This window comes from Epinephelus lanceolatus, chromosome 16, assembly GCF_041903045.1.
Source record: "Epinephelus lanceolatus isolate andai-2023 chromosome 16, ASM4190304v1, whole genome shotgun sequence".
Taxonomy (NCBI): Eukaryota; Metazoa; Chordata; class Actinopteri; order Perciformes; family Serranidae; genus Epinephelus; species Epinephelus lanceolatus.
Genome location: NC_135749.1, coordinates 14,795,277 through 14,817,182, shown reverse-complemented (window position 1 = coordinate 14,817,182; position 21,906 = coordinate 14,795,277). Strand labels below are relative to the sequence as shown.

The window sequence follows — 21,906 nt, the reverse complement described above, 5'->3', positions numbered from 1 at the left end:
CCCCACCAGCCATCCTGTGTTCAAACCATGTTGAAAACATGAACATGGCGTTGCCTGTTACTAACCTTTAGACATTGTCCTGTACTTTAGGAGTGCACCCTCCCAGTTTTAGTCTCAGTAATGCATGTTAAAGCCACAGGTTGCCCCTGGTGTGGACCTTTGGTTGTGTTATAAAACGTATACCTCTACATGTGATAAAGTTGACAGAGAACAGAGAAAAGATGGAGGCGGTGTATTTTATGTAGAATCTGAATACACTGTGTGTGTCTGGTTTGATTGCTGCAGTGTTTTAGCTCATCTTTTGTTTTTTGAGTAGTAGGTGCTTCCTCCACCCAAATAGCTGACATTACTTTTAATATTTGACTTTCTGTGAAATAGAAAATAATCTAATTGTATCTTTCTTTCTGAAAGTTCCTATTAGAAAGATGTTGCTACATGCAGTCCCAGTAAAATGAAATTGTGTCCATTCTGGCCCCAACTAGTCGACCTATAAGTAATAGCTCCTGGTGCAAATTCAGTGAGGAAAAAGAAATTCACAACCTCTCATGTAGCTGTAAAACCAAGTGCATTTTCTTCCATCTGCACCTGTTCTCTTTAAAGAAAACTGTCAAGGAGAGGCTGCATTAGACTTTGAGCTGTTATTGTTTTGGGGGTTTGGGGGGTTGAATTATTTTATTACACAAACCTATACAGGAAAAATGTATCTGAAGGATCACCAGTGATTAAAATTCACTTGACATAATGTTCCAAGGTGAAAATGAGCACAAATGTAGACAACAGACATCCAACCATGGCTTGGAGTGTTGAACCTTTATTGAGAAAGACCTCATACTTTGACCCTTGTAACCTTCTAGCGAGCGTTACCTTGGAACCTTAAGAATTATCTAAGTCGGTGTGAATGAACGCGTAACTCTGAGGGGCCCCTTGTCATGTCAGCAGTGATTATTAACCTGATTAGAATGAGGTGCCTTATTATTGAGGCTAAGGTCTACAGATAAAGAGCCCTCCATTCCTCCAGGTTTACTTTTGTGATTATCCACTTAACTTGTGTCAAGATCTTGTATCTCTTTTAGACAAAAACTGATATGTTGATGCAATCTACAAGGACTTGTTCTGTGCAGGAACATGTGACAGGTAACACTGTGTCATGTAGACCAAACTTGGAAGCATTTAGTCATGTTTTCATAATGCAAAGCATGTAATTGGCTATTTTAGACAAGTATATGTTCTATTAAGCTCATAGTTAAGGTGAGGTACATCACAGTCACAGTAAAGTTACTTAATTTTAGTGTGCCCCATGGGAAGAATTTTGAGGAAAGCACAAGCGGTTTAGTTGTTTGAATATTTACCGAGAACTCAAACATACTGGCACAGAACACTCTGAATAACAGTGTTTTCTTACATGTGAACTTTGTATCTCATGCAATAAAAGCCACTCAGTAAAGGCCTTGTAAAAGTCCTTCTTTGCATGTTTTCAGTAGTGAAACCTGAATGAGAAAAAAAAACTCAAACTTTTGGAGTCTATTGGGGTTTTTCAATAGTGGCTCCAGATCAACAACTTGGAATTTGCGTCAACATTCACTTATCATGTCTTGGCGCTGGTCTTGTTCTGTGAAACTCTCCCAGCTCGTTTTCCCACCTCACCCACTCAATTTAAAGCATTTACTCCCACCTTTACAACCAAAGCTCAACTTCAATTTCATGCACATTAAGTCAGAAAAACGCATTACAAACTTTAAAGTTTTCATATATTTGTATTTACATACAAAGAAACAATAAAAAAAATGTAATAAATGACAATAAAACTCTCTGGAGAAACTCAAACAATGACTTTCTTGACTAAAAATGAATGTGAGCAGAGAACCGACCACTGATTGCTGGTAACACTCCATTTTACAGCCTGATTTTCCTGCTACTTACCAGTAATTCAGTTAGTGCTAGGTAACATTGGGATTAATCTGTAATCTTTACTGCACATACACTGAGCTGATTCTTAAACTTACTTAAAAAAAAGGGTGTAAAATTAAGTGTCACCATTATGTAATAAAACCCAGTTTACTTTCCCCTTCAACCATCACTCAACAGGAAAAACAGGTTATCGCTGCTGCAGAAAATGAAGAGGGAAGGAAGGATGCAAGTCACAGAATGAAGCAACAGTTGCAGAGTTCTTTGCTCACACTCAACATGGATGCATCAAAACGTCTAAAAATTAAGACATCTATTGCATGTGAACAAGAACTATCTCAAACTTAAGAGTTCTGTTGATATAGACATGCTAATTCAAAATGTTCCCCTCAGAAACACCATGATGAATCGCACACCGTCAATTATCGGAGGGAAGCTGAACGCTGAGAGAAGGAACTTAGTATCGCCCTGCAAAAAGAAAACATGAACATTACTAAAAAAAATCAATCTGCTTTCAACAGACATCAAGGTACACAGACGCAGTTAGGCTTTCTATTGTATGCATTTCTCTTCATACTTACGTGGGCTGTAGGAGCGAGACCGTGAGCGTGACCTGTATCGACTGTAGTAGGGTGATGGAGAACGCCTGCGACTGCAGAGCGACAAGGCAAATTTAATTAATTTACTCCCACGTATAGATGTAACATTGACTGTGGACTCTCAAATTATAACTCACCTGTACCTATAGTCATACTCGTCGCATCTGTCGTAGCGGTCATAGCCGCGATCATAATATGAGTCTCTCCCCCTCCTGCTGCTGCTGCTGCTGCTGCTTCCGCCGCCATTGCTGTTGAAACAAGAACAAGGCCATGACATGCAGGCATCTTATCTCTTGAGAAACACAACACAGTCTCACAGCTGATATAAATTGTTACAAATCAGGGTTGTGTTTGAGGAGATGATGCACAAGTGAGCTCTGCCACCTCAACATTACACCAACCCAGTTTTTGTTTCACCCCTGATGGCTTAAGTGTACATTTATGTTTCTTCGAGACTTCAACCATGTGATCAATATTCACAAGAGGTACAGGAAACGGATGAGCAACACTTGATAATAGTGTTGGTCTTACTGCGTTGGTCGGCCCATGTAGATTCCTGGTGTGGGGGTATGAGCACGTTTAGTGATGGAATAATCCACTCTGATGCGCCTCCCGTCCAGCTCCATGCCATTGGCTCGCTCCATTGCCTGAAGCACACAGGAGGGAGGAGAAGACAAAGATGTTATCAACTATTGTAGGCTTTTAGGTGCAAATCATTTATTTCACAAAAGCCCACCTACATTACACATTGTAACCCCCTTGCTTCAAGATGCATGACTGCAAAGGGAGGGAATTTGTGGCAATGCAGACACCTAGTGGCGCTTTTATGTTATCACAACTAAATTTTAAAAAAGGCGTTATCTGTAGTGGGGGACCTTTGAACCGGCATGTACTAATACTATGAAAACAAAGTGCCCAACAATCTGTAGCTGGCCGTATATAAATGAAGAAGTCACAGTTTTTTAAGTCAAATAGTAAAACAAGTGGTAAAGGGCAAAAATCTATACTTGGATTAGACTTAAGACTTTATTATACAGCTTTGTTGAATACTTGAGTCTGATAATCTGTAATAAGCAGGATAATGTACAGCCAGTGGATCATTGTAAAGTCAGGAATGACTGAAGTTCTGCATCACCCTGCCAAGGTTATTTTTGCAATGATGACCTGCTCACTGTACGTTATCCCTTGCATGTAGCTTAACATCCATACTCTTCACTCCTGGTTCTCAGGCCCTACAGCCATGACACTGAAAGACGGCATTTCTCTGAAAACGTATTTGTATGATTTCATGTGACAAATGATAAATAATAAACCCTATCAGTCATCTCAATCAGGGAATTTTTTTTTTATACACTTCAGAAAGAGACCGATAATGCTTTTACAAATTTAGTCTTACTTGTAGTGTTACAGTGTCGGATGTTTATATTAAACGTGGCCAATGTTTCAAATAATGACTTAACTGTATGTTTAAGTAATCCTTGTGAGCAAAATGTCAGGTTTCAGACTGTTCTGAAACTCCTTTGCAACAGTTCTTTCTTCTCTAGCAACAATATGACGCTATAGGGTGCCATATATTTTATATGATCATCTGTTCTAAAAACAGTAATGCAAGCGTTCACATTACGTAGCCTACACTGGTATGCAAAGCTACAAGGAAACAATGTTGTAAATTCCTCCTTGAATTTAATCATATTCCTGCTTAAGTATTTATTGGGGATTTTCCAAAATCAATTAAGTGCCACTATTCTCTGTTACAGCCATTTCTTGGCTGCCATGCAGAGACATCAAGAGAGGGAAGACCTGGAAACGCAGACCAATCAGAGCAGACTACATTTTGTGGGAGGAGGCTTAAAGGAACAGGTGCAAAACAAAGCCTTCTCAGAGAGAGGGTGAATACTGGTGTTCCAGCAGCATGAAGACAATAAAGTGTTTTTTGATCATTAAACATGTGAAGCATGTTTAAGTAGAAACCTTTCATACACGCATGACCCTGAAAATGAGCATAATAGGTCCTATTTAAACACCCAATTAATGCGATTCAGAAAACAACTGATTCCCTGGGACCAGGACTGAAGATCATTAGACATCTAACCAGTGAACAAAACGACAAACCATACCTCTTTGGAATCCTCCAGTCTCTCAAAGTAAACAAAGGCGAAGCCACGGGAGCGACCCGTGCGCTGGTCGTACACCACATTGACCCCCGCCAAAGGACCGTAGCGCGAAAACACCTCCCTCAGGTCACGCTCTGTGGTGTACAGGCTCAAGCCAAACACCCCCAAACATGTGCTGGGGTCAGGGTTCGCCTGGAAGGTTCAACATAAGGGTTAGAGTTGGTGGTGTGGTTTACCACATCTACCCGTTGCATGATTTGCATACAAAATCCATTTAGTGGACTTAGTATGCAGAACATGCTTCCTCATGCACACAGCAGCATTTTACATGTTTAACGCACTGAACACAGAGACTATGGAGGGCTGTCTCTCCACGTAAGCACAGAAAATACAGCACCAAGAAAATATTATACACACATTTATTTATATAGAACATAAAAAACCCTCCTCATGTGTATATTGGGGGCTTCATCTCTTTTCTTTCATTGTTTTAGGAGATACAACTTTAACTACATTGGATATTTTCTGTTACGGATTAAGAGTTCAAAATTTAGGATATATATATATATATATATATATATATATATATATAAATAAAAAAACACACACACACACACACACACATTTTCACAACGGGGTACCAAAACCTCCCTCCAAGAATCTCCAGCAGTACCCACAGTAAATGCTCAGTGGGTAAACTGTGACAGCTTTAATAACCCCTTAAACAGCTTTTTAAAAAAAGATGATCCTGTGAGAATTACACCCGTCCAAAATCATTTAATTTGCTTTCTGCTTACTTTGAAAATCTTACTTAATTCCTGCTTTTCATTATCACATGGACCTCTTAAAGCAGCAGTGCTGCAAGAAGAGCATCGTTTTATTCAATACTAACTGCCCTTATTCCTAAACATTAGCATTTCCATGTGTAAAACGTAATTTATCAAACATATTTAAAGTTTTAGAATGCATTAACTTAAAAATTATACTTAATATTGTCACGATGAAACCCATACAGCACATAACTAAAACACATGTAAACATCATATACACACTGTTTGAAATCATCTACATACTAAAACCATGCAATAAAATGAACACAGTAATTTCAATGATGAAACCAAAGAATCAAAGTTATATTTGATCTCCGGTAGGTTATATTTATATCTTAATCCCTCATCCAGTACTACACTGGGAGCAGCACCTTTGATCTACACACAAACATATGTCCGAAGGTCCACATACCCTAACATCAGCATCTCCGCCATGACTGTATGCTTCTTTTGTGAAGTCATTGCTCTGTTGATATAATGAAAGGAATGGGGGTTAATGAAAGGGGTTATTAAAGGTGTGGTTTCCCACAGCATTAACCACAAGTGTCAAAAAAAGGGAAGACAAAAAAAATTACACTTCCATACAAGTAAATGAATGTGAAATTCAGTTGCCCTTGACAAGTGTATACGTCACCAACAAAATGACTATTTACATATCAAATATTCACATTTGTGTTACCTTGAATTCCTGAAGAAAACGTTTTTTCTCACATGTCTATGGTGAATGACGAATCCAAAAATGGCAAACATTGTTAATTAATTTCAGTACACAAGGACCAGGCTTAACAAAACCATATAAATATATTGCATTGACTAAAAGGACCAAAAGTGAAACTTAGCTACGCTTTCACTTTTAGTCCATTCGGAAATTGCAATATGTTTTTGGAACACAAAGCATTACAACTGGATACATGAGACTTGATTATTCGGTACGAGTTGTGTTGACAGTTGTGCACACAGATATTTTGATATAGTTTTGATTTAGTTAAAAGTGGTCCCTATCTACTTCAATTATCAACAATGCTTGCCCTTTTTGAATTCTTCATTCCCTGGAAGAATGAAAGTTTTCTTTGCAAATTCAAGCTAACACAGCATGAGTATTTGATATATGAATTTTCAGTTTGTGGGTGAAGTATTCCTTCCAATCATATAATCCTTGTAAAATATGTTTAAAAATTCAGCTTGAATCAATGCACAAAACATTTTAAACACATTGTGTTTAACACATTTAAGTCATTTTGCCTGCTATAGCCACTGTGACCTGTCAAAGTAAAGATGATAAAGTATTGAAACAATGAGAAACTGAAAACAGAAGCGCGTTTTTGGGAGATAAGCCGAGTGATTGTCAAAGAATGTAACAGCTTTAAATAGAGGTTTGTGCATGTACAATTCACTTATATGTTTTTACACTTACAGGCACTTTCTTGTCCAAAAAAAAAAAAAAAAAAAAAATCTGAATGTGTTCAAAATGTCAGTAATAACACCCTATAAATGTGTGTAAGCATACACAAAGTATCCTCTGGTTCTCTTTCAACAGCCTACTGTACTTTGCCCTATCTTTAGATCTCATCAAACTCACCCTGCTGCCAGTGTGACGGCGCCTGTTCGACATAGGGGAAGTGCTCTGGCTCCTCTTGCGGCGGTACTCTGGACTGTAGGAACGAGAGCGGGACTTCCTCCGGCGGGAGTAGGACCGAGAGCGTGAACGGCTATAACGGCGGTTAGAGTGCCGCCTAGAACGAGACCTGAAAAGAATTGGGCAGAGGAGGATTGGCATTAATTTAATGGCACACAAGGCTTGACAATGTTATGGAATTTAATCACTGATAGAAAAGGAAAGGAAAAGTTAAAGCACCCTGGAACTGACTGACATATTTCAGCCTCCTATGAGCATTTTTTTGTTTGTAAAATGACGTGATCATTAAACGACAAAAACCATACCTAGATTTTGACCGAGAGTGGGATCTGGACTCAGAGCGTTTGGAGGCCCGGGCTGGGCTCGGGGAGCCGGACCTGCTCTCCGACTTAACCCGAGCTGGACTCCCACGATCCGATTTAGATGGGGAGCGTGACCCCTGTTGCCACAGCAGCATGTTAACAACATTCTCATGGACAAATACATGTATTTCTACACACAACAAAACTATCAAGCCTAGTAGTAAGATGTGGCAGAGTATGTTGGACACATACAGTACACCTGTCTAAAATGTACATCTTAAGTACTGTGGAGGAAAGGGTTAGTAATCTTATAATTCCAGTAGATAAGTGTTTGTTTACAATGTGGCCTATTAATAAACATATATATACATATATCAAATATACATGACAGGCCTATATCCAAGTCCACCTGGGTCATCAAGGGAAAAGTAAAACATGCATTTTCATGTTACAGTATGAGAGCATAGTAAAGAAAAGACATTTGTGACACAAACAGTATATTTACTTAACCTAGGGACACATTCATTCTTCCAGATTCTTTACACGCTACTCCCTTCTCTCAGGTTTTCTATCCTTCTTCATTCTTCTTTTTTCAGTTTTCTCATTTTCTGATTCCAGGTCTGTTTTCCTCTCTTCACCCAAATTGACACCAGTTTCATTTTAGCCATTACACTGCAAGCGCTTCTATCTGACACCATTCTTCCGTCACACTTCCTCCCTTTCCACTTCTATGTTCTGCTCTGTACATGTTTTCATTAGCCTTCTTTTATCTTGAAAATTTTCTTCATCATTCTTGGATAAAACTCTTCAAATCCTTCACGATCAATAACCTTAATGAAAAAAGAACATTCAATAAAATTAAGATCATAGGTTTAAGAGAAGGAGAATATTTTAAATGAAATGAAAAAGGAACACTGAATGCAGTACAATTACATTGATGCCACATTACGTTTTATAATTCAGAAATTATTAAAATTAGCAAAGTTACAACAGTTTAAGCTTCATTGTTACAAGTGAAGAGCTTAGATACATGTTGTAGCAATGTTTGAGCCTGAAAGCAGGAAAGGAAGAGATGCTTGGGACTAAAGTTACTTTTGATATAACGTAAATCTAGATCAGGAAATACAAACACCCAGGCTGCCAAGGTGCAAGAATGACTGAAGCAGTAATATCCGCACAAAAGGACGATATAAAAACGTCCTGGATAGCTTGTATTTCATTTAATTTGCAAATGAGTCAGGTGCAATACAATTAACTGACAAAGATAGGGGACATGTGTAAATACTAAGGTGTAACCAGGGTGATTCTTTAGCTAACAATAATTAGCATGCTAGTTAGCTACCGTTGTAGGAAGCTGGTTGGAGCAGTTGGGCACCGTTCGTGTAAAATTAACGGTACTTTCGAGGACATTGTTGATTTAATACAAAACCAGAACACGTTCCGCCTCTGAAGTAACGTTAGCCAACAAAACATGTAACGCCAAAGCCAAGGGTGAGCTATTAATTTAGCGTTGGCACAAAGTTAGCTAATATATTAGCTACATTAGTGGTCAATTCGCCTACAGTGTTCTTAACCGACAGACACACGGAAGAAAAAAAGGAAGAAAGAGATTTATTTAATATCTTTCGATGTAACTACTTACCCGTCCTCCATAGTTTCCATCCTCAATATCACTCATTGTTCAGTATAGCTAATACAACCGAGTATTTTGGTGGAAACAAACAGCACTGAGGGTTTTACACAATGTTTAATTCTGCCCGGTTATTAGCTAGAAGATGGCGCGCGTGAAGTGGGTGGTATGTTTATGTGCTGCAGAATCCTACGTCACGTCCGGTGTGGTCTCCCACAAAGTTAGTGTACTTGAACGTCTCATTGAAAACTTCTCAATGGTCCCTGATGATCAGCTGTGGAAGCAGAGATACAGCATCAAAAATCACCTGCATTTAAAATTTTAACAAGTAAAACTGTGCATTGTAAAGAACACCCCCTTTTAATGTTAAATGTGGCTTGTACTTTATATGTTATTGAAAGAATATTAATGAAACATTAAGTCAGTATGCAGTATTTACATATTGAATTAGGTTGAAATGGAGCTAGTCAAAACCAAGCTATACTGTTGTAAAGCTAATCTGTAATAATAAATCATATTGTATGAGATGATTGTTTTCTTATATGTAAAAACCTTATCTGCAAAGCAGTGGTGCCCCAAGAAATCTTTCACAGGGGTGGCAGATGGGGCCACTAAAGTTTTGGGGTTACTTTGCTAGTTGTAAACTATGTCAATGTGGAGCGTTAAGGAATTGCATACTGATATAATTTGGTTTCTGATTTTACAGTCATTATAATTAATTATCTGGTGTGCATAGACTAACACTGATACAGTTAACATTTATTTAACACCTCGGGGATCAATAAAGTACAGTACAGGCCAAAAGTTTGGACACACCTTCTCATTCAATGTGTTTTCTTTATTTTCATGACTATTTACATTGTAGATTCTCACTGAAGGCATCAAAACTATGAATGAACACATGTGGAGTTATGTACTTAACAAAAAAAGGTGAAATAACTGAAAACATGTTTTATATTCTAGTTTCTTCAAAATAGCCACCCTTTGCTCTGATTACTGCTTTGCACACTCTTGGCATTCTCTCCATGAGCTTCAAGAGGTAGTCACCTGAAATGGTTTTCCAACAGTCTTGAAGGAGTTCCCAGAGGTGTTTAGCACTTGTTGGCCCCTTTGCCTTCACTCTGCGGTCCAGCTCACCCCAAACCATCTCGATTGGGTTCAGGTCCGGTGACTGTGGAGGCCAGGTCATCTGCCGCAGCACTCCATCACTCTCCTTCTTGGTCAAATAGCCCTTACACAGCCTGGAGGTGTGTTTGGGGTCATTGTCCTGTTGAAAAATAAATGATCGTCCAACTAAACGCAAACCGGATGGGATGGCATGTCGCTGCAGGATGCTGTGGTAGCCATGCTGGTTCAGTGTGCCTTCAATTTTGAATAAATCCCCAACAGTGTCACCAGCAAAACACTCCCACACCATCACACCTCCTCCTCCATGCTTCACAGTGGGAACCAGGCATGTGGAATCCATCCGTTCACCTTTTCTGCGTCTCACAAAGACACGGCGGTTGGAACCAAAGATCTCAAATTTGGACTCATCAGACCAAAGCACAGATTTCCACTGGTCTAATGTCCATTCCTTGTGTTTCTTGGCCCAAACAAATCTCTTCTGCTTGTTGCCTCTCCTTAGCAGTGGTTTCCTAGCAGCTATTTGACCATGAAGGCCTGATTGGCGCAGTCTCCTCTTAACAGTTGTTCTAGAGATGGGTCTGCTGCTAGAACTCTGTGTGGCATTCATCTGGTCTCTGATCTGAGCTGCTGTTAACTTGCCATTTCTGAGGCTGGTGACTCGGATGAACTTATCCTCAGAAGCAGAGGTGACTCTTGGTCTTCCTTTTCTGGGTCGGTCCTCATGTGTGCCAGTTTCATTGTAGCGCTTGATGGTTTTTGCGACTCCACTTGGGGACACATTTAAAGTTTTTGCAATTTTCTGGACTGACTGACCTTCATTTCTTAAAGTAATGATGGCCACTCGTTTTTCTTTAGTTAGCTGATTCGCGGTTCTTGCCATAATATGAATTTTAACAGTTGTCCAATAGGGCTGTCGGCTGTGTATTAACCTGACTTCTGCACACAACTGATGGTCCCAACCCCATTGATAAAGCAAGAAATTCCACTAATTAACCCTGATAAGGCACACCTGTGAAGTGGAAACCATTTCAGGTGACTACCTCTTGAAGCTCATGGAGAGAATGCCAAGAGTGTGCAAAGCAGTAATCAGAGCAAAGGGTGGCTATTTTGAAGAAACTAGAATATAAAACATGTTTTCAGTTATTTCACCTTTTTTTGTTAAGTACATAACTCCACATGTGTTCATTCATAGTTTTGATGCCTTCAGTGAGAATCTACAATGTAAATAGTCATGAAAATAAAGAAAACGCATTGAATGAGAAGGTGTGTCCAAACTTTTGGCCTGTACTGTATTTCTGATTCTGATTCTGATTTTTATTTCACCACAACCATGTTGTGTATCCATAAATGTTAGGGGATTCATTGTCCTTCAAACAGACTGGTTGTTATTTAAAAACACAAATAAGGGCGTCTACTAGCTCACTTGGTAGAAAAGGCACCCCATGTACAAAGGTTGTGTCTTTGCAACAGTGGCCACGGGTTTAAGTCCAACCCACTGCCCTCAGCTGCATGTCATCCCCCCCTCCATGCTACATCTGTCCTCTCAAATAAAGGCCAAAAAAAGCCCCCAAAATATTTAAAAACACAAATATAGAGCTTTAATTTGAAGGTGTACGTTGGTCGTAAGGACCAAAACATATTCTGGGAACAAGCCTTCACAAGTTTGGGGCTGACCCATGGGTACCCAGAGGACTCATTTTCATTCGCATATCTACTTATATATAGACTTTGGACTTTATTTAGCTCCTTTTCCAACAAGCTGTGCTGACATGACTGGTACCAATGGATGCCTTGGGCTGTCTTGTTTCACAAAATACCACTAACTCTGTGCTTAGCTCACCTTAGCTTAGCTTAGAAAATGTGTGCACCACAGCCTCTTAGAGACAGCTACATCGGCCTCCAATTATTTTTGCCGGGAGGACCAGTGGGGTGGTCAGCAGCTGTATAAGGGGGGCCATCACTGCTAATAAGTAACTATAGTTACTTTATTTGACAACTCTCAAGTAAATGTAATGGAGAGGGGGTAGAAAATGGCATTATTAGAAACCCTCAGTTAAGTTTAACAGCCTCAAAATTGTAATTGAGTACAGTCCTTCAGTAGATGTTACGTTCCACAACTGTAAATTAATTATAGTCTTGAGGTACACAATGTCACAACTACAATCTCCTGAATGACATTAGCCACAATTTCCAATCACATTTAATACATAGCAATAAAACTGATTTGAATAAGAGTATATGTTTTTCCATAAGGTGGATTTATTAGTAAAGCTATCTCACAGCAGCTGACTGGGTCACCATCTTTTCTACTTAAGCAATTTGAAGCAAAGTACATTTATGGCATTACTCATGGTAGACATAGTTAAACCAGTTCAATCATTCAGTCCGGAGGCCCTCTCATATATTTAAGTGTGAGCAACAGCATGAAGCATTTTCTTCCTCATATTTTAGTATGCCACCCACATTGACTTTGTTTCATACAATCCCCAAGTAGTATTGGTAAAAGTATTGCCCCTGCTGCACAAAGTCAACAAGTTAATGAGCATTATGTTGTGCAAATTAAAGATCTTCTTCCCCTGGACGGGAGCCAGAGTATCTCAGCAGGAAGGCTGGAAGAATGGATATTCCAGAGCCTGACGTCCACCCTCTTAAAATATCCCTTAAGTCAAAGTTGGATGAGCCCAGTATTTTTAGAAAATCTCTATAGAGTCACAGTGCAACATGAACCCTGAACATGTGTAAGCAGTAGGTCAGCCATCTTAACAGCACGAAAGGGCTTAAGAGTGACTACACAGTACAATCAATCTGCTACACACGTAAGTTACAACATTTCTCAACACTGGGCAAGGGAATCGTTGGATTTAAACTGAGACAAAGCACACACACACACACTCCTGTTTACAGTGGCAATTCGGCATCATCTCATCAAATTCTGCATAAACCTCAAACTGTCTTGCAGCAATTGTAAATACACAATTATACTGCCTGCAGATGGAGTGCAAATAACATTCTTTGGATTATCTCTTACAGGCGAGCTATACAGTTTAATTATTCTTATTGTTAAAACTATGTGTAAGCTGAAAGTAGAGTCTCATACAGTAATTAGCAACTGCACCAGCTAAAACCTGACAAACAGCTATTCCTAACTATCATGAGTTGTACTGTTTAGATCAGCATTTTGATATATTGAAGCAGTATTGTAAGGTGGTTTATAATGTTGATAGGGGAGCATTTCAAGGCTTTTTATGATAAAGCATGTGAGAATCTGGTTCGGTTCCAAGAGTATTTATAGGTCTCTGCATTTGCTCAAACAGTCGTAAGATTCAAATGTGGCTTTATAAAACAAATGCTAAAATCTAAGCCAAATAAAATCAGCAATGCAAATATAAAAAAATGTGCTGGATAGTCTTGGTAAAAATAAATAAATATCAGCATATGATAGGACAGAGCATAAAGAAGTCTTTCTTCCCTCTGAGTCGGCTGAAAATTTCTGAGAAGCATCCCGAATTTGAAGTTTCTGGATGTCCATATGTCTCCCTATTGCTTTTCATTTGTCTGATGTTGTTACATCAGTGATAAATGCTGAGAAAGTGTAATGTGCTAAACAAGAAAATAAAGAATCAATCCATCTATCAAACATACACTCCTTGATGCGGCCGAGACCGTTTACGGATGTGCGGGTGAAGGCGTGACGTCCCTGTGTGGCTGCCAGCTATCTCATGCTTTAAGGATTTTTGTAGGGCGACGGAAGCAGAGGCGAGGACGCCCCCTGCTGTGTGGGAGGTGTTAGTGGAGGAGGCATTGACCACCAACTCGATTTTCCCCTCCAGTTTGACCAGCCGCGTCAGAATGTCATCCAGTAGCACAGCGATAGTCCTCTTCAGATCAGCTGCATGTGCATGTGAGAGGGGAGGAGAAGGGGAGGGAAAAACAAAAAATCAATGCTTGAGTGTGAACTATCAAAACTATGAAACACACAATGTTCACGTAGGAGTAAGCAAGTAATTGCATGTGCAGGAAAGAGAGAAGTTAACACATTCATTGCATATTCTTCTGAAATGCTTACCATAACCTGCCATGGAGGTTCCCTGTGGCCCACCTGGTGAGTTCTGGTTCTCCTCTGTCAGGACCTTGACGTATCGCCGGCTGAGCTCCAGGATCTGCTCACGTAGCTCGGCACTGCTTTGATGGCGAGGCTGCTGCACGGTGTAACGCAGCAGCATAAGTCCCCACGCCAGGCCAAACACCAGCAGCAGCACACTCAGCTTTTGGGACATGTTCCTCCGCATGAGTGTACCCAGCATGGTACAGGGGCGGCAAAGGAAAGAGGAGCTGAAGAGACCCGGTCTGAGGCTGAGGGTCTTTTCTTGGGTGCAGATATACCAATAAAATTATAAGTAGAATGATAATTATTAGTTGATTCCTGCGGGGAGATTCGTTTTTCTACTGTCTTCTACAGAGAGATCAAAGCCCCCTGCAAAGCATTCCTAGAGCTGGTATGGATTCAGTGCCTTTCTCAAGTGAACTCCAGCAGAACACATGCATGCATTATACCCATACAGCTGAAGACATTTCTCTAACTGCTCAAGGCATCCTGCCCCTCCTAAGAGGAGATGAAAAAGTGTTGAGCAACAGCCGAGGCCAGGAAGTGGAAACAGAAGGAAGCTGCCGCCCACAGACACCGGCAGTCAGAGCTTTTTGGAGAGGTGCTTTGGTTGCAAGACGTCTAACACCAAATCATAAATGTAGGCTGGGCATTCAGGCAGGGGGTCCGCAGGCATTGTTGGCTACCTTGGAGAGGTATACAAATATAGACAGAAAATACATAATTAATAAGATGAGAGAAACACAGAGAGACATTTGTTATTACCATCTTTTAGAAATTATTTTAACAGAGATTGTTCTGCTCTCCTTTTTTTCATGATTCCTACATGTTCATTGTGCAATGCTGCAAGCCTGCAACACAAACTCATTCTACTGTACAACAAAACACTCACAGGGTCCTTTCTGCAGCCCTTCTGTAGCTTCTTCAGAGCCCTGTTGAGCATTGTGGTTTTTATTCATAATGGCTGTGCGGATTTCTGGGTGGATGCACTAAGATTTTCCACCAGACACACAAACACCACTGCATGTGCTGGATGAGGAACAAAATGCGCCTCATCATTATTGGCAAGGCACTGGTGGCTACATCAAAGTGGCTTCCTAAACTATTTAGCTATTATTAAAGGCAGATTTCTTTGCTCTTTTGGGTCAGGGTGCACAATAGCCCACTCACCCACAAATGTTTTTCGGCCCTCTTCTACGAGAAACCTGATTACCAGTTTAGATTTCATGGGACCCGTTCTGCAGCTTCAGACAGGAGGCACAGCAGAAGCATAGAGGGCATTCATCCTCTAATCCCACCTTAACAATGGTTATTTGACTGACAAATAGCCCATGAGTGCACGGCACACACGCAGGGGGAAATTAGGTGATCATTTCTCAGTTTTCGCTACTTTTGTCACCGAGTTCATTCTCCGCTCTCTCTCTCTTGGGTGTGGGAGTGTCACTTCCTATTGAGGTTAGAGAGGGGACAGTGACAGAGGGAATAAATTATGAAAAGAAAGGTAACAGAATCCGATTAGTGATGCTTCCCAGTCCCTATCCACACACAAACATGTCCTTCCTGTGACCTGGACGCTACTGATGAGCAGCAGGCCAAGAGCTTGGGAGGAAAGATAAAGCAAGGTGTAAAGACTTGATGAGAGTAACAGCTGAAACTGAAGAGGAAGCAAAACACAAATATGCAACTGCCATTGCCAGACGGAGCGAGACAACTCTGCCACCCACTTCAGGCATGTCTTAGTTTCTTGTCTAAAAAAGCAGCTGGAAACTATTTAAGCATCACATCCTGAACATTAATCATTTTCCTATTTTAAAATAAATGTATAGCAGCCTTATTCATATAGTATTTATAATGCCAATTTTAACCGTTCACCAAAACACTGTGCACTTAAAAACGAAACGCACGATGCTTGTTACAAAGGGACCTTATGCACAATCGAGTATAGATAATATTTCAGGCTGGAATTTAAACTTTCTGTGGAAGTTCCTAACAAATAACATAATCCAGCTCCAGGGCAGAAACTAATAAACCTTAAGGATGATTCTCTGTGACTCCCATGTGTCACGCAACAGATTACATCCATTTTGCTTAATCGTGGTACTGACAATCAGAAGATTTCTGGTATTCAGACACTGTCCTTGTCCTTACTGTCATGTCAGGCTATTCACCGGGCCTGATCTTTGTTCCATGGAAAGACACACTATTTAGACCATGGCTTCAGACAATGAATGTTCCACTTGTATGGAGGACTGTTTAGACACAGTGTACCTAACGGGGGGATTGACAATGATAAGGCACATACTGTCATCTAAAATACCTAATCTAGGAGGTTAAATATTCACCACAGCAGCTGTCACATGTGTTTCAACAGCTGGCAGGCTGAGCAATAGACTGCACTGTGGAGAATACTACCATGTCATTACAGTCAGGGTGGAGGAGATAAAAGATATGAATACTTAGATGTATGGTATGACACTGCAACTGTGACTAAACACACAGAGTCCAAAACAGACTGATGATTTAGCACACATGACTTGTGAAATGATTACACAGAGGCAAGTTAGATGTGTTCATAAAAAGTAAAGTAACGTTAACCAGCACACAGACCACGAAAGCTTACAAATTACAGATGCACGATCTCAGATACTTAATTTCAAGACATTTTCACCGCAAATATATATTTAAAGTAATTGTTAGCAGCCGCTCAAGCTCAGTTGAAGGAGCTACAACTCTACTAACATTTCATGTTAACGCAAGCTCGACGTGTTGGGTCGTGAAGCTCAAACTTGCCTGCCAACAAAAAGGCAAAATATTAACTGCAAATCTTAACAAACACAGATACTTCACCTCAGCGGGTTGTCCGAGAAGCTACCTTGAGACTGAAGCAGACGTTGACGGGCTCCAGAGGAGCAGGGACGAGGCGCCTGAGAGCTCCAGCAGCTACCTCTGGCTGACACTGAATGATGCTTGTTGTTTGGCAACCCTGGGCTGTCGTTGCTGTCGCTGGGGGAAATATGTCGAGCGGCCCGCTGTCTCCGTTAAAAAAAGATTATTTGCTGGTATTCACGTTGAGCTGTCGGTTCATTCTGACAGCCATCTCGACTTCTAAGTCCGCGGTTTCCTAAACAATGAGCTCCTGGCAAGCAAAAGTCGGTAGCTAGAATTCCAAGCATGCAACTGTGCAGACTGTCATGGTTCCCCTGAACGTCTACTAACTGCGTCATTACTGCGGCATTGTGGGAAATGTAGTCCTACGGCCCGTTCTCTCGAATTAACGCAATGAAGAAAGCAATAATTTGAAGGAAAGGTAATATTATATGCATTTTAATGGTTAACCGTTAAGACAAAGATTTATACAGTTTGAATTAAAACAATAAAACCAATTCCTAAAGTGCTAACAGCGTCCGCTAGAGGGACGACTACAACATTTCCATGGCAACTGCTGTAGAACAACATAAGTTGTTTGCTGTGCAGCTATCAGTTTTGGACTTTTGACAATGGAGGTAGTATCTCTCGATATATCGGCTTTACAAGCAGTGGATGACTACTGGGAGTACAAAAGGTTTGTCTCAACGTTAGACTGTATGATTTAACTTCCTGACTTTAGTTAATACCTAGAGGTGCTTTATACACCCGTGATCAAGCTAGCATGTGACAGCTAACGTTGACATAGCTAAGTTAGTTAATGCTAACTACACAGGAAGTGATGCAACAGCTAAAGTACAATACAAACACAATAAGCCTTTGTTGTTGTTATGTTATTAAGGCTTTTCCTGTCACAAGCAGAGACTTTAACTATGTAATGAAGGCCATTCCCACCCATTCAAGAAGTTCTGAGAATAGAGCCCATTCTAATGATAAATGGTGTCGACATTTTGAAATCTAAATGTAACAATAAAAAAGAAGGATTACACCAAGAGAAAAAGCTTTTTGGGACAACCTTTGTGATGGTATTGTTTGGCAGAAGGCATGGCTTTTACCATACATGTTCTGTATTAGTAATAAGATTAAAGAAATACATATTGAAATTTTACACAATATATATTTAACTAATTTATACTTTTCTAAATTCTTAGACACAGAGCACAGAACAACCGTAATCTTTGTAACACAGACCCAGAATCTCTTTTGGTCTTTTGGTCTCGTCTAAAAAACTTTATATTGTGTAACACTAATAATAATATGGAAAAGAGACTTTGACTTGGTTGTGAACTTGCCGATCATGTGTGGTAAATTTCATACACAAATGTAGACCCTCTAACATATTAATTTGAAAAAAGTATTAAAACTCTAGAATTATATAATAATTTCTTTAAGGAGGAATAATATGTATGTTTCTGTTTTTTTTCTGTCTGTTTGTTTTTTCATTTTTATTTTGCACTTAATGAAGTTATCATGTTTTCATGATGTCCACAATACCTTTTGTTGCTTATTTATTTGAATCTGTACTAAGGAGTACACGTCTGCTGTTTTTTTTTTTTTTAAATTTCTATACCTTTCAATAAAGTTTGGGAAAAAAAACAATAAGCCTTTGTTATGGTGAGGTCAACTCATTGCTATTTTTATTGTTGTTTTTTGTCTTTTCAAGGATTGTGGGCGATGATGATGGAGGAAAACTGTTCACTCCAGAGGAATATGAGGAGTATAAGAGGAAGGTGCTCCCCCAACGAATAAAAAACAGGCTGTATGTGAGCTTTGGGGTCCCAGGAGGAATTGACTGCAAACTCATTGGTCCTGAGACACAGTGTTTCTGCACACATAGGTAGTGCGCTACTCACCACACATGAAATCAGATATCTCTCTCCCCTACACGCCACCACATGCATAAACATACGCAAGTAAACACATTAGCAAGTTCTGCCATTTTGTCTAGGTACAAGCAGCATAAGACCGACTTTAAAGTGGTTCCCTCTGAGCGACCCCTGGCCCTACCCTGCCAGGTCAATGGATGTCACTGTCCTGCCTACCAGTATTTTCCCAAAATTGGGCCAAACCCTGTCCGCTGCAGGTGTAAACACTTACCTCAGGATCACAGTGAAGCTACTGGCCATTTGTGCAAAAAGTGTGAGTCAGATATCACTACAATTAGCCTAAATAAACCCTAGCATCTCACCTAGTTACACAGTTTATGCTCATGATTTTCGTGTACTTTTTCCTAACAACTAATTTTTCAGGCAGTTCCTGTTCTGGGTTCCAGAGCTCCTTCACCTGCGGGTGCGGCCAGCCCAGCTCTGCCCATCAGACCCTGGTGAGTAGAGTCAAACATCAAACACAGGTCCTTGTTGTAGAAACAAAAAATGTTAGATGTAGACTTAAAACATTGCTATCATGAAGTCGCACACCTTAACTCTATTTAACTTGTGTCATACTATTTTTTGGTAGGTTGAGACAAAGCTAGAGAGGGAGGCACGCAGTCGGCCCATCGGCAGGGATGTCCCATATGCTGCCATGGGGGGACTGACAGGGTTCAGCTCCTTGATCGATGGTTACCTCGCTTTGGAAGCCAGCAGCTCAGGTGAGCACCAGATGTGTGGCATATGTGTGATGATTTCATCTGCGATAGAAAGCTGCAGCAGAGGGATTTTAAACATGTATACATGTGGTAAGAGGTGCTCTATTCCTGGAACATTCAATGCACTTGTAATCCCACGGAGTAACATGTTTTGTCGATCCAGCCTGTTGGAACATTGTGGAGGTGTGAGAGCACACATTGCACTAAAGGTGAAGAAAGTTCCTTTAAGAGGCATGTGAGGGCAGCAAAGAGCAGCACAGCATCAGTGTTGAACAAGCAAGTCTGCAGAGTAGGGACTTGTTCGGGTCAAAAGTGTAAAGTGTACCACATTGATTTCTCACCCAGACTACATTTGTGGTAGAGCTGTGGGTGATGCAAACATCCACACATTTCATAGTGTTGGGAGATTTACTTTTAACATATATGTATCTCCAGTGTATGGGATGATTGCACAGAGGTACATAACTGGCGTACATGGAGCATGCACATGTCAGGAGAACATTTAGTTGTAATGTGTGAAAAATAGATGCTCAGCATGCTATATTAAGTTTGAAAATTGAATAAGACTGGACGTCTGCTTTTGTCATTTTCACCTCTTCTGAAAACCATGGAAATATAATTAATGATTGAATGTGCCACATCAGTGAATGACTTTTTACCCATTTATATGTCATTAATTATGTATGATTTAATATGTTTTGACTGATTACTCAACAATTCAGTGTTTGCTTTGCACACACAGAGTTAAGAATTTGAAATCTCACATTCAGATGTCACACACATGTTGTAGTCACCGTAACTTCTAATTTAAAGTTACCACTCAATGTATGAGCTTATTTATGATAAATAAATCTCATGTTCATCAGTGACTGCAGATACATGCTTTCTTAAAACTGTTAGCCTTTATACTTTTAATAGCATCTGAGCTTCAGATTTTGGTATAGTTAATGCTCAAAACATTGATTTTAAAAAGGTTTTATACCTGTAAGGTGCACATCATGCACCGCTGGTACCCATAACATGATTTTCATAATCTCTGCTGCATGTTTTTCAGATCAAGACAGAGAAGATGGCTGCCAGCAGAGATGCTCTGCATCAAGGATCAAAGAAACATCTGCTAAAGCATCCAGCTCCGCTCGCTGTAAGAGAGGAACCAACAAACAGTGAAATGTAACATCTGTCAAACCGTCCATTAAATACTGGACAAGATTTCAGATAAATCCTGCACATCTTCTGATCTGTGACATTCAGTCTTGTCCAAATTTTAAGAACCTTTGATTGTTTACAGCTATTTATTTTCTCTTTCAGTGAAGTGTCTGTCTTTGTCACTGTCGTGACATGCGGGGATAATCAACTGTCAGCAACAGCGGTGATTAAATGTCTTCTCACAACTAAACAATTAACTGACAATGTATTGATCCGATCAGAGCGTGGGGAGCATTCGTATGATGATCCAGATTTCAAAGTTTGACACAGTTGTTTGTTAATTTTAATGGTGGATTTATCTCATTTGAAAGTAAAGCATGATTAGGAGATCTTATCTATGTTATTTTCTATGATCTGGCTGCCATGTGAGCTGCAGAAATGCCATGCATAAACTCACATGAGATTAAGAATGTAAAATCCAAAGCATTTTACAATTAGATATTTTTAGCTTTTTAATTTTTCAGGGTAAATATATTGAATTACTGGTTCATACACAGTTCAGCATGGGAACACGTGGTCATCGCTACAATTTCCTCACAGTCATATTTTATACCCTCACTAACCCAGATTTTATTTATTGCTGTTTTCTAGCAATGCTTTGAATTTGTCTCTTAATACAAGCTCCATAAACTGGTCAGTTTACACATCTGAGGTTTGTATGATTGATGTTCTCTTACTGAAAGAAAGCCGCCCACTCACCATGTCACCAAAATAACACCAAAACCATGGAGCTATGTGTTCAGTGATGAGCACCGGTTTTAATTTGCAGATAGATGTACTGTCTCGGATTGATTAATCCCATTTCTCACGGCAGATCAGCAGCGATGAGAGCTGATTTAATCCAGTGAGTGGATATTAAAGCAGGTCATGCTTTCTCTACTTTCTAACGTCTTTAACTGGGAAAATAAAATTAACAGGGATCTGAAAAAGAATTCACTC

General features: G+C 39.9%; 3 protein-coding genes across 6 annotated transcripts; 1 reads left to right on the top strand and 2 right to left on the bottom strand.

Annotated features, from left to right (window-relative positions):
* Positions 1-1,734: 1,734 nt before the first annotated feature.
* Positions 1,735-9,187, bottom strand: tra2a (transformer 2 alpha homolog). 3 transcript variants are annotated; one of them, XM_033637171.2, is made up of 9 exons: positions 9,029-9,187; positions 7,390-7,523; positions 7,028-7,193; positions 5,861-5,914; positions 4,622-4,810; positions 3,036-3,151; positions 2,642-2,752; positions 2,487-2,557; positions 1,735-2,373 (listed from the first exon to the last, which is right to left on the bottom strand). In XM_033637171.2, exons 1-9 carry the CDS (start codon positions 9,062-9,064, stop codon positions 2,363-2,365), a joined length of 888 nt encoding a protein of 295 aa, XP_033493062.1. In that variant the 5' UTR covers positions 9,065-9,187; the 3' UTR covers positions 1,735-2,362. The 3 variants fall into 3 exon arrangements, with proteins under 3 accessions (XP_033493062.1, XP_033493063.1, XP_033493065.1); XM_033637172.2 differs by having other exon boundaries at positions 2,648-2,752; XM_033637174.2 differs by having other exon boundaries at positions 7,390-8,216; positions 9,029-9,186.
* Positions 9,188-12,385: 3,198 nt separating this feature from the next.
* ccdc126 (coiled-coil domain containing 126) lies at positions 12,386-17,472 on the bottom strand. Of its 2 annotated transcripts, none has more exons than XM_033637567.2 (3): positions 17,097-17,472; positions 14,211-14,935; positions 12,386-14,033 (listed from the first exon to the last, which is right to left on the bottom strand). In XM_033637567.2, exons 2-3 carry the CDS (start codon positions 14,446-14,448, stop codon positions 13,777-13,779), a joined length of 495 nt encoding a protein of 164 aa, XP_033493458.1. In that variant the 5' UTR covers positions 14,449-14,935; positions 17,097-17,472; the 3' UTR covers positions 12,386-13,776. The 2 variants fall into 2 exon arrangements, with proteins under 2 accessions (XP_033493458.1, XP_033493459.1); XM_033637568.2 differs by having other exon boundaries at positions 17,122-17,471.
* A 138-nt stretch (positions 17,473-17,610) lies between these two features.
* fam221a (family with sequence similarity 221 member A) lies at positions 17,611-21,618 on the top strand. The gene is made up of 7 exons (XM_033637566.2): positions 17,611-17,811; positions 18,838-19,011; positions 19,123-19,313; positions 19,424-19,497; positions 19,632-19,764; positions 20,816-20,902; positions 21,070-21,618. The coding sequence occupies exons 1-7, from the start codon at positions 17,747-17,749 to the stop codon at positions 21,096-21,098; spliced, it is 753 nt and encodes a 250-aa protein (XP_033493457.2). The 5' UTR covers positions 17,611-17,746; the 3' UTR covers positions 21,099-21,618.
* The last annotated feature ends 288 nt before the right edge of the window (positions 21,619-21,906 follow it).

Bases quoted from the DNA above. Each gene is read 5' to 3' on its own strand.
- tra2a (XM_033637171.2), bottom strand. From the start codon at position 9,064: ATGAGTGATATTGAGGATGGAAACTATGGAGGACGG. The intron at 7,194-7,389 runs GTATGGTTTTTG...AATTCTTTTCAG, and splicing joins CACTCTCGGTCAAAATCTAG to GTCTCGTTCTAGGCGGCACT. The intron at 3,152-4,621 runs GTATGGTTTGTC...TGTGTGCTTCAG, and splicing joins GACTGGAGGATTCCAAAGAG to GCAATGGAGCGAGCCAATGG.
- ccdc126 (XM_033637567.2), bottom strand. From the start codon at position 14,448: ATGCTGGGTACACTCATGCGGAGGAACATGTCCCAAAAGCTGAGTGTG. The intron at 14,034-14,210 runs GTAAGCATTTCA...ATGCACATGCAG, and splicing joins AACCTCCATGGCAGGTTATG to CTGATCTGAAGAGGACTATC.
- fam221a (XM_033637566.2), top strand. From the start codon at position 17,747: ATGGAGGTAGTATCTCTCGATATATCGGCTTTACAAGCAGTGGATGAC. The intron at 19,314-19,423 runs GTGAGTCAGATA...CTAATTTTTCAG, and splicing joins TGGCCATTTGTGCAAAAAGT to GCAGTTCCTGTTCTGGGTTC. The intron at 20,903-21,069 runs GTAAGAGAGGAA...TTTCTCTTTCAG, and splicing joins AGCATCCAGCTCCGCTCGCT to TGAAGTGTCTGTCTTTGTCA.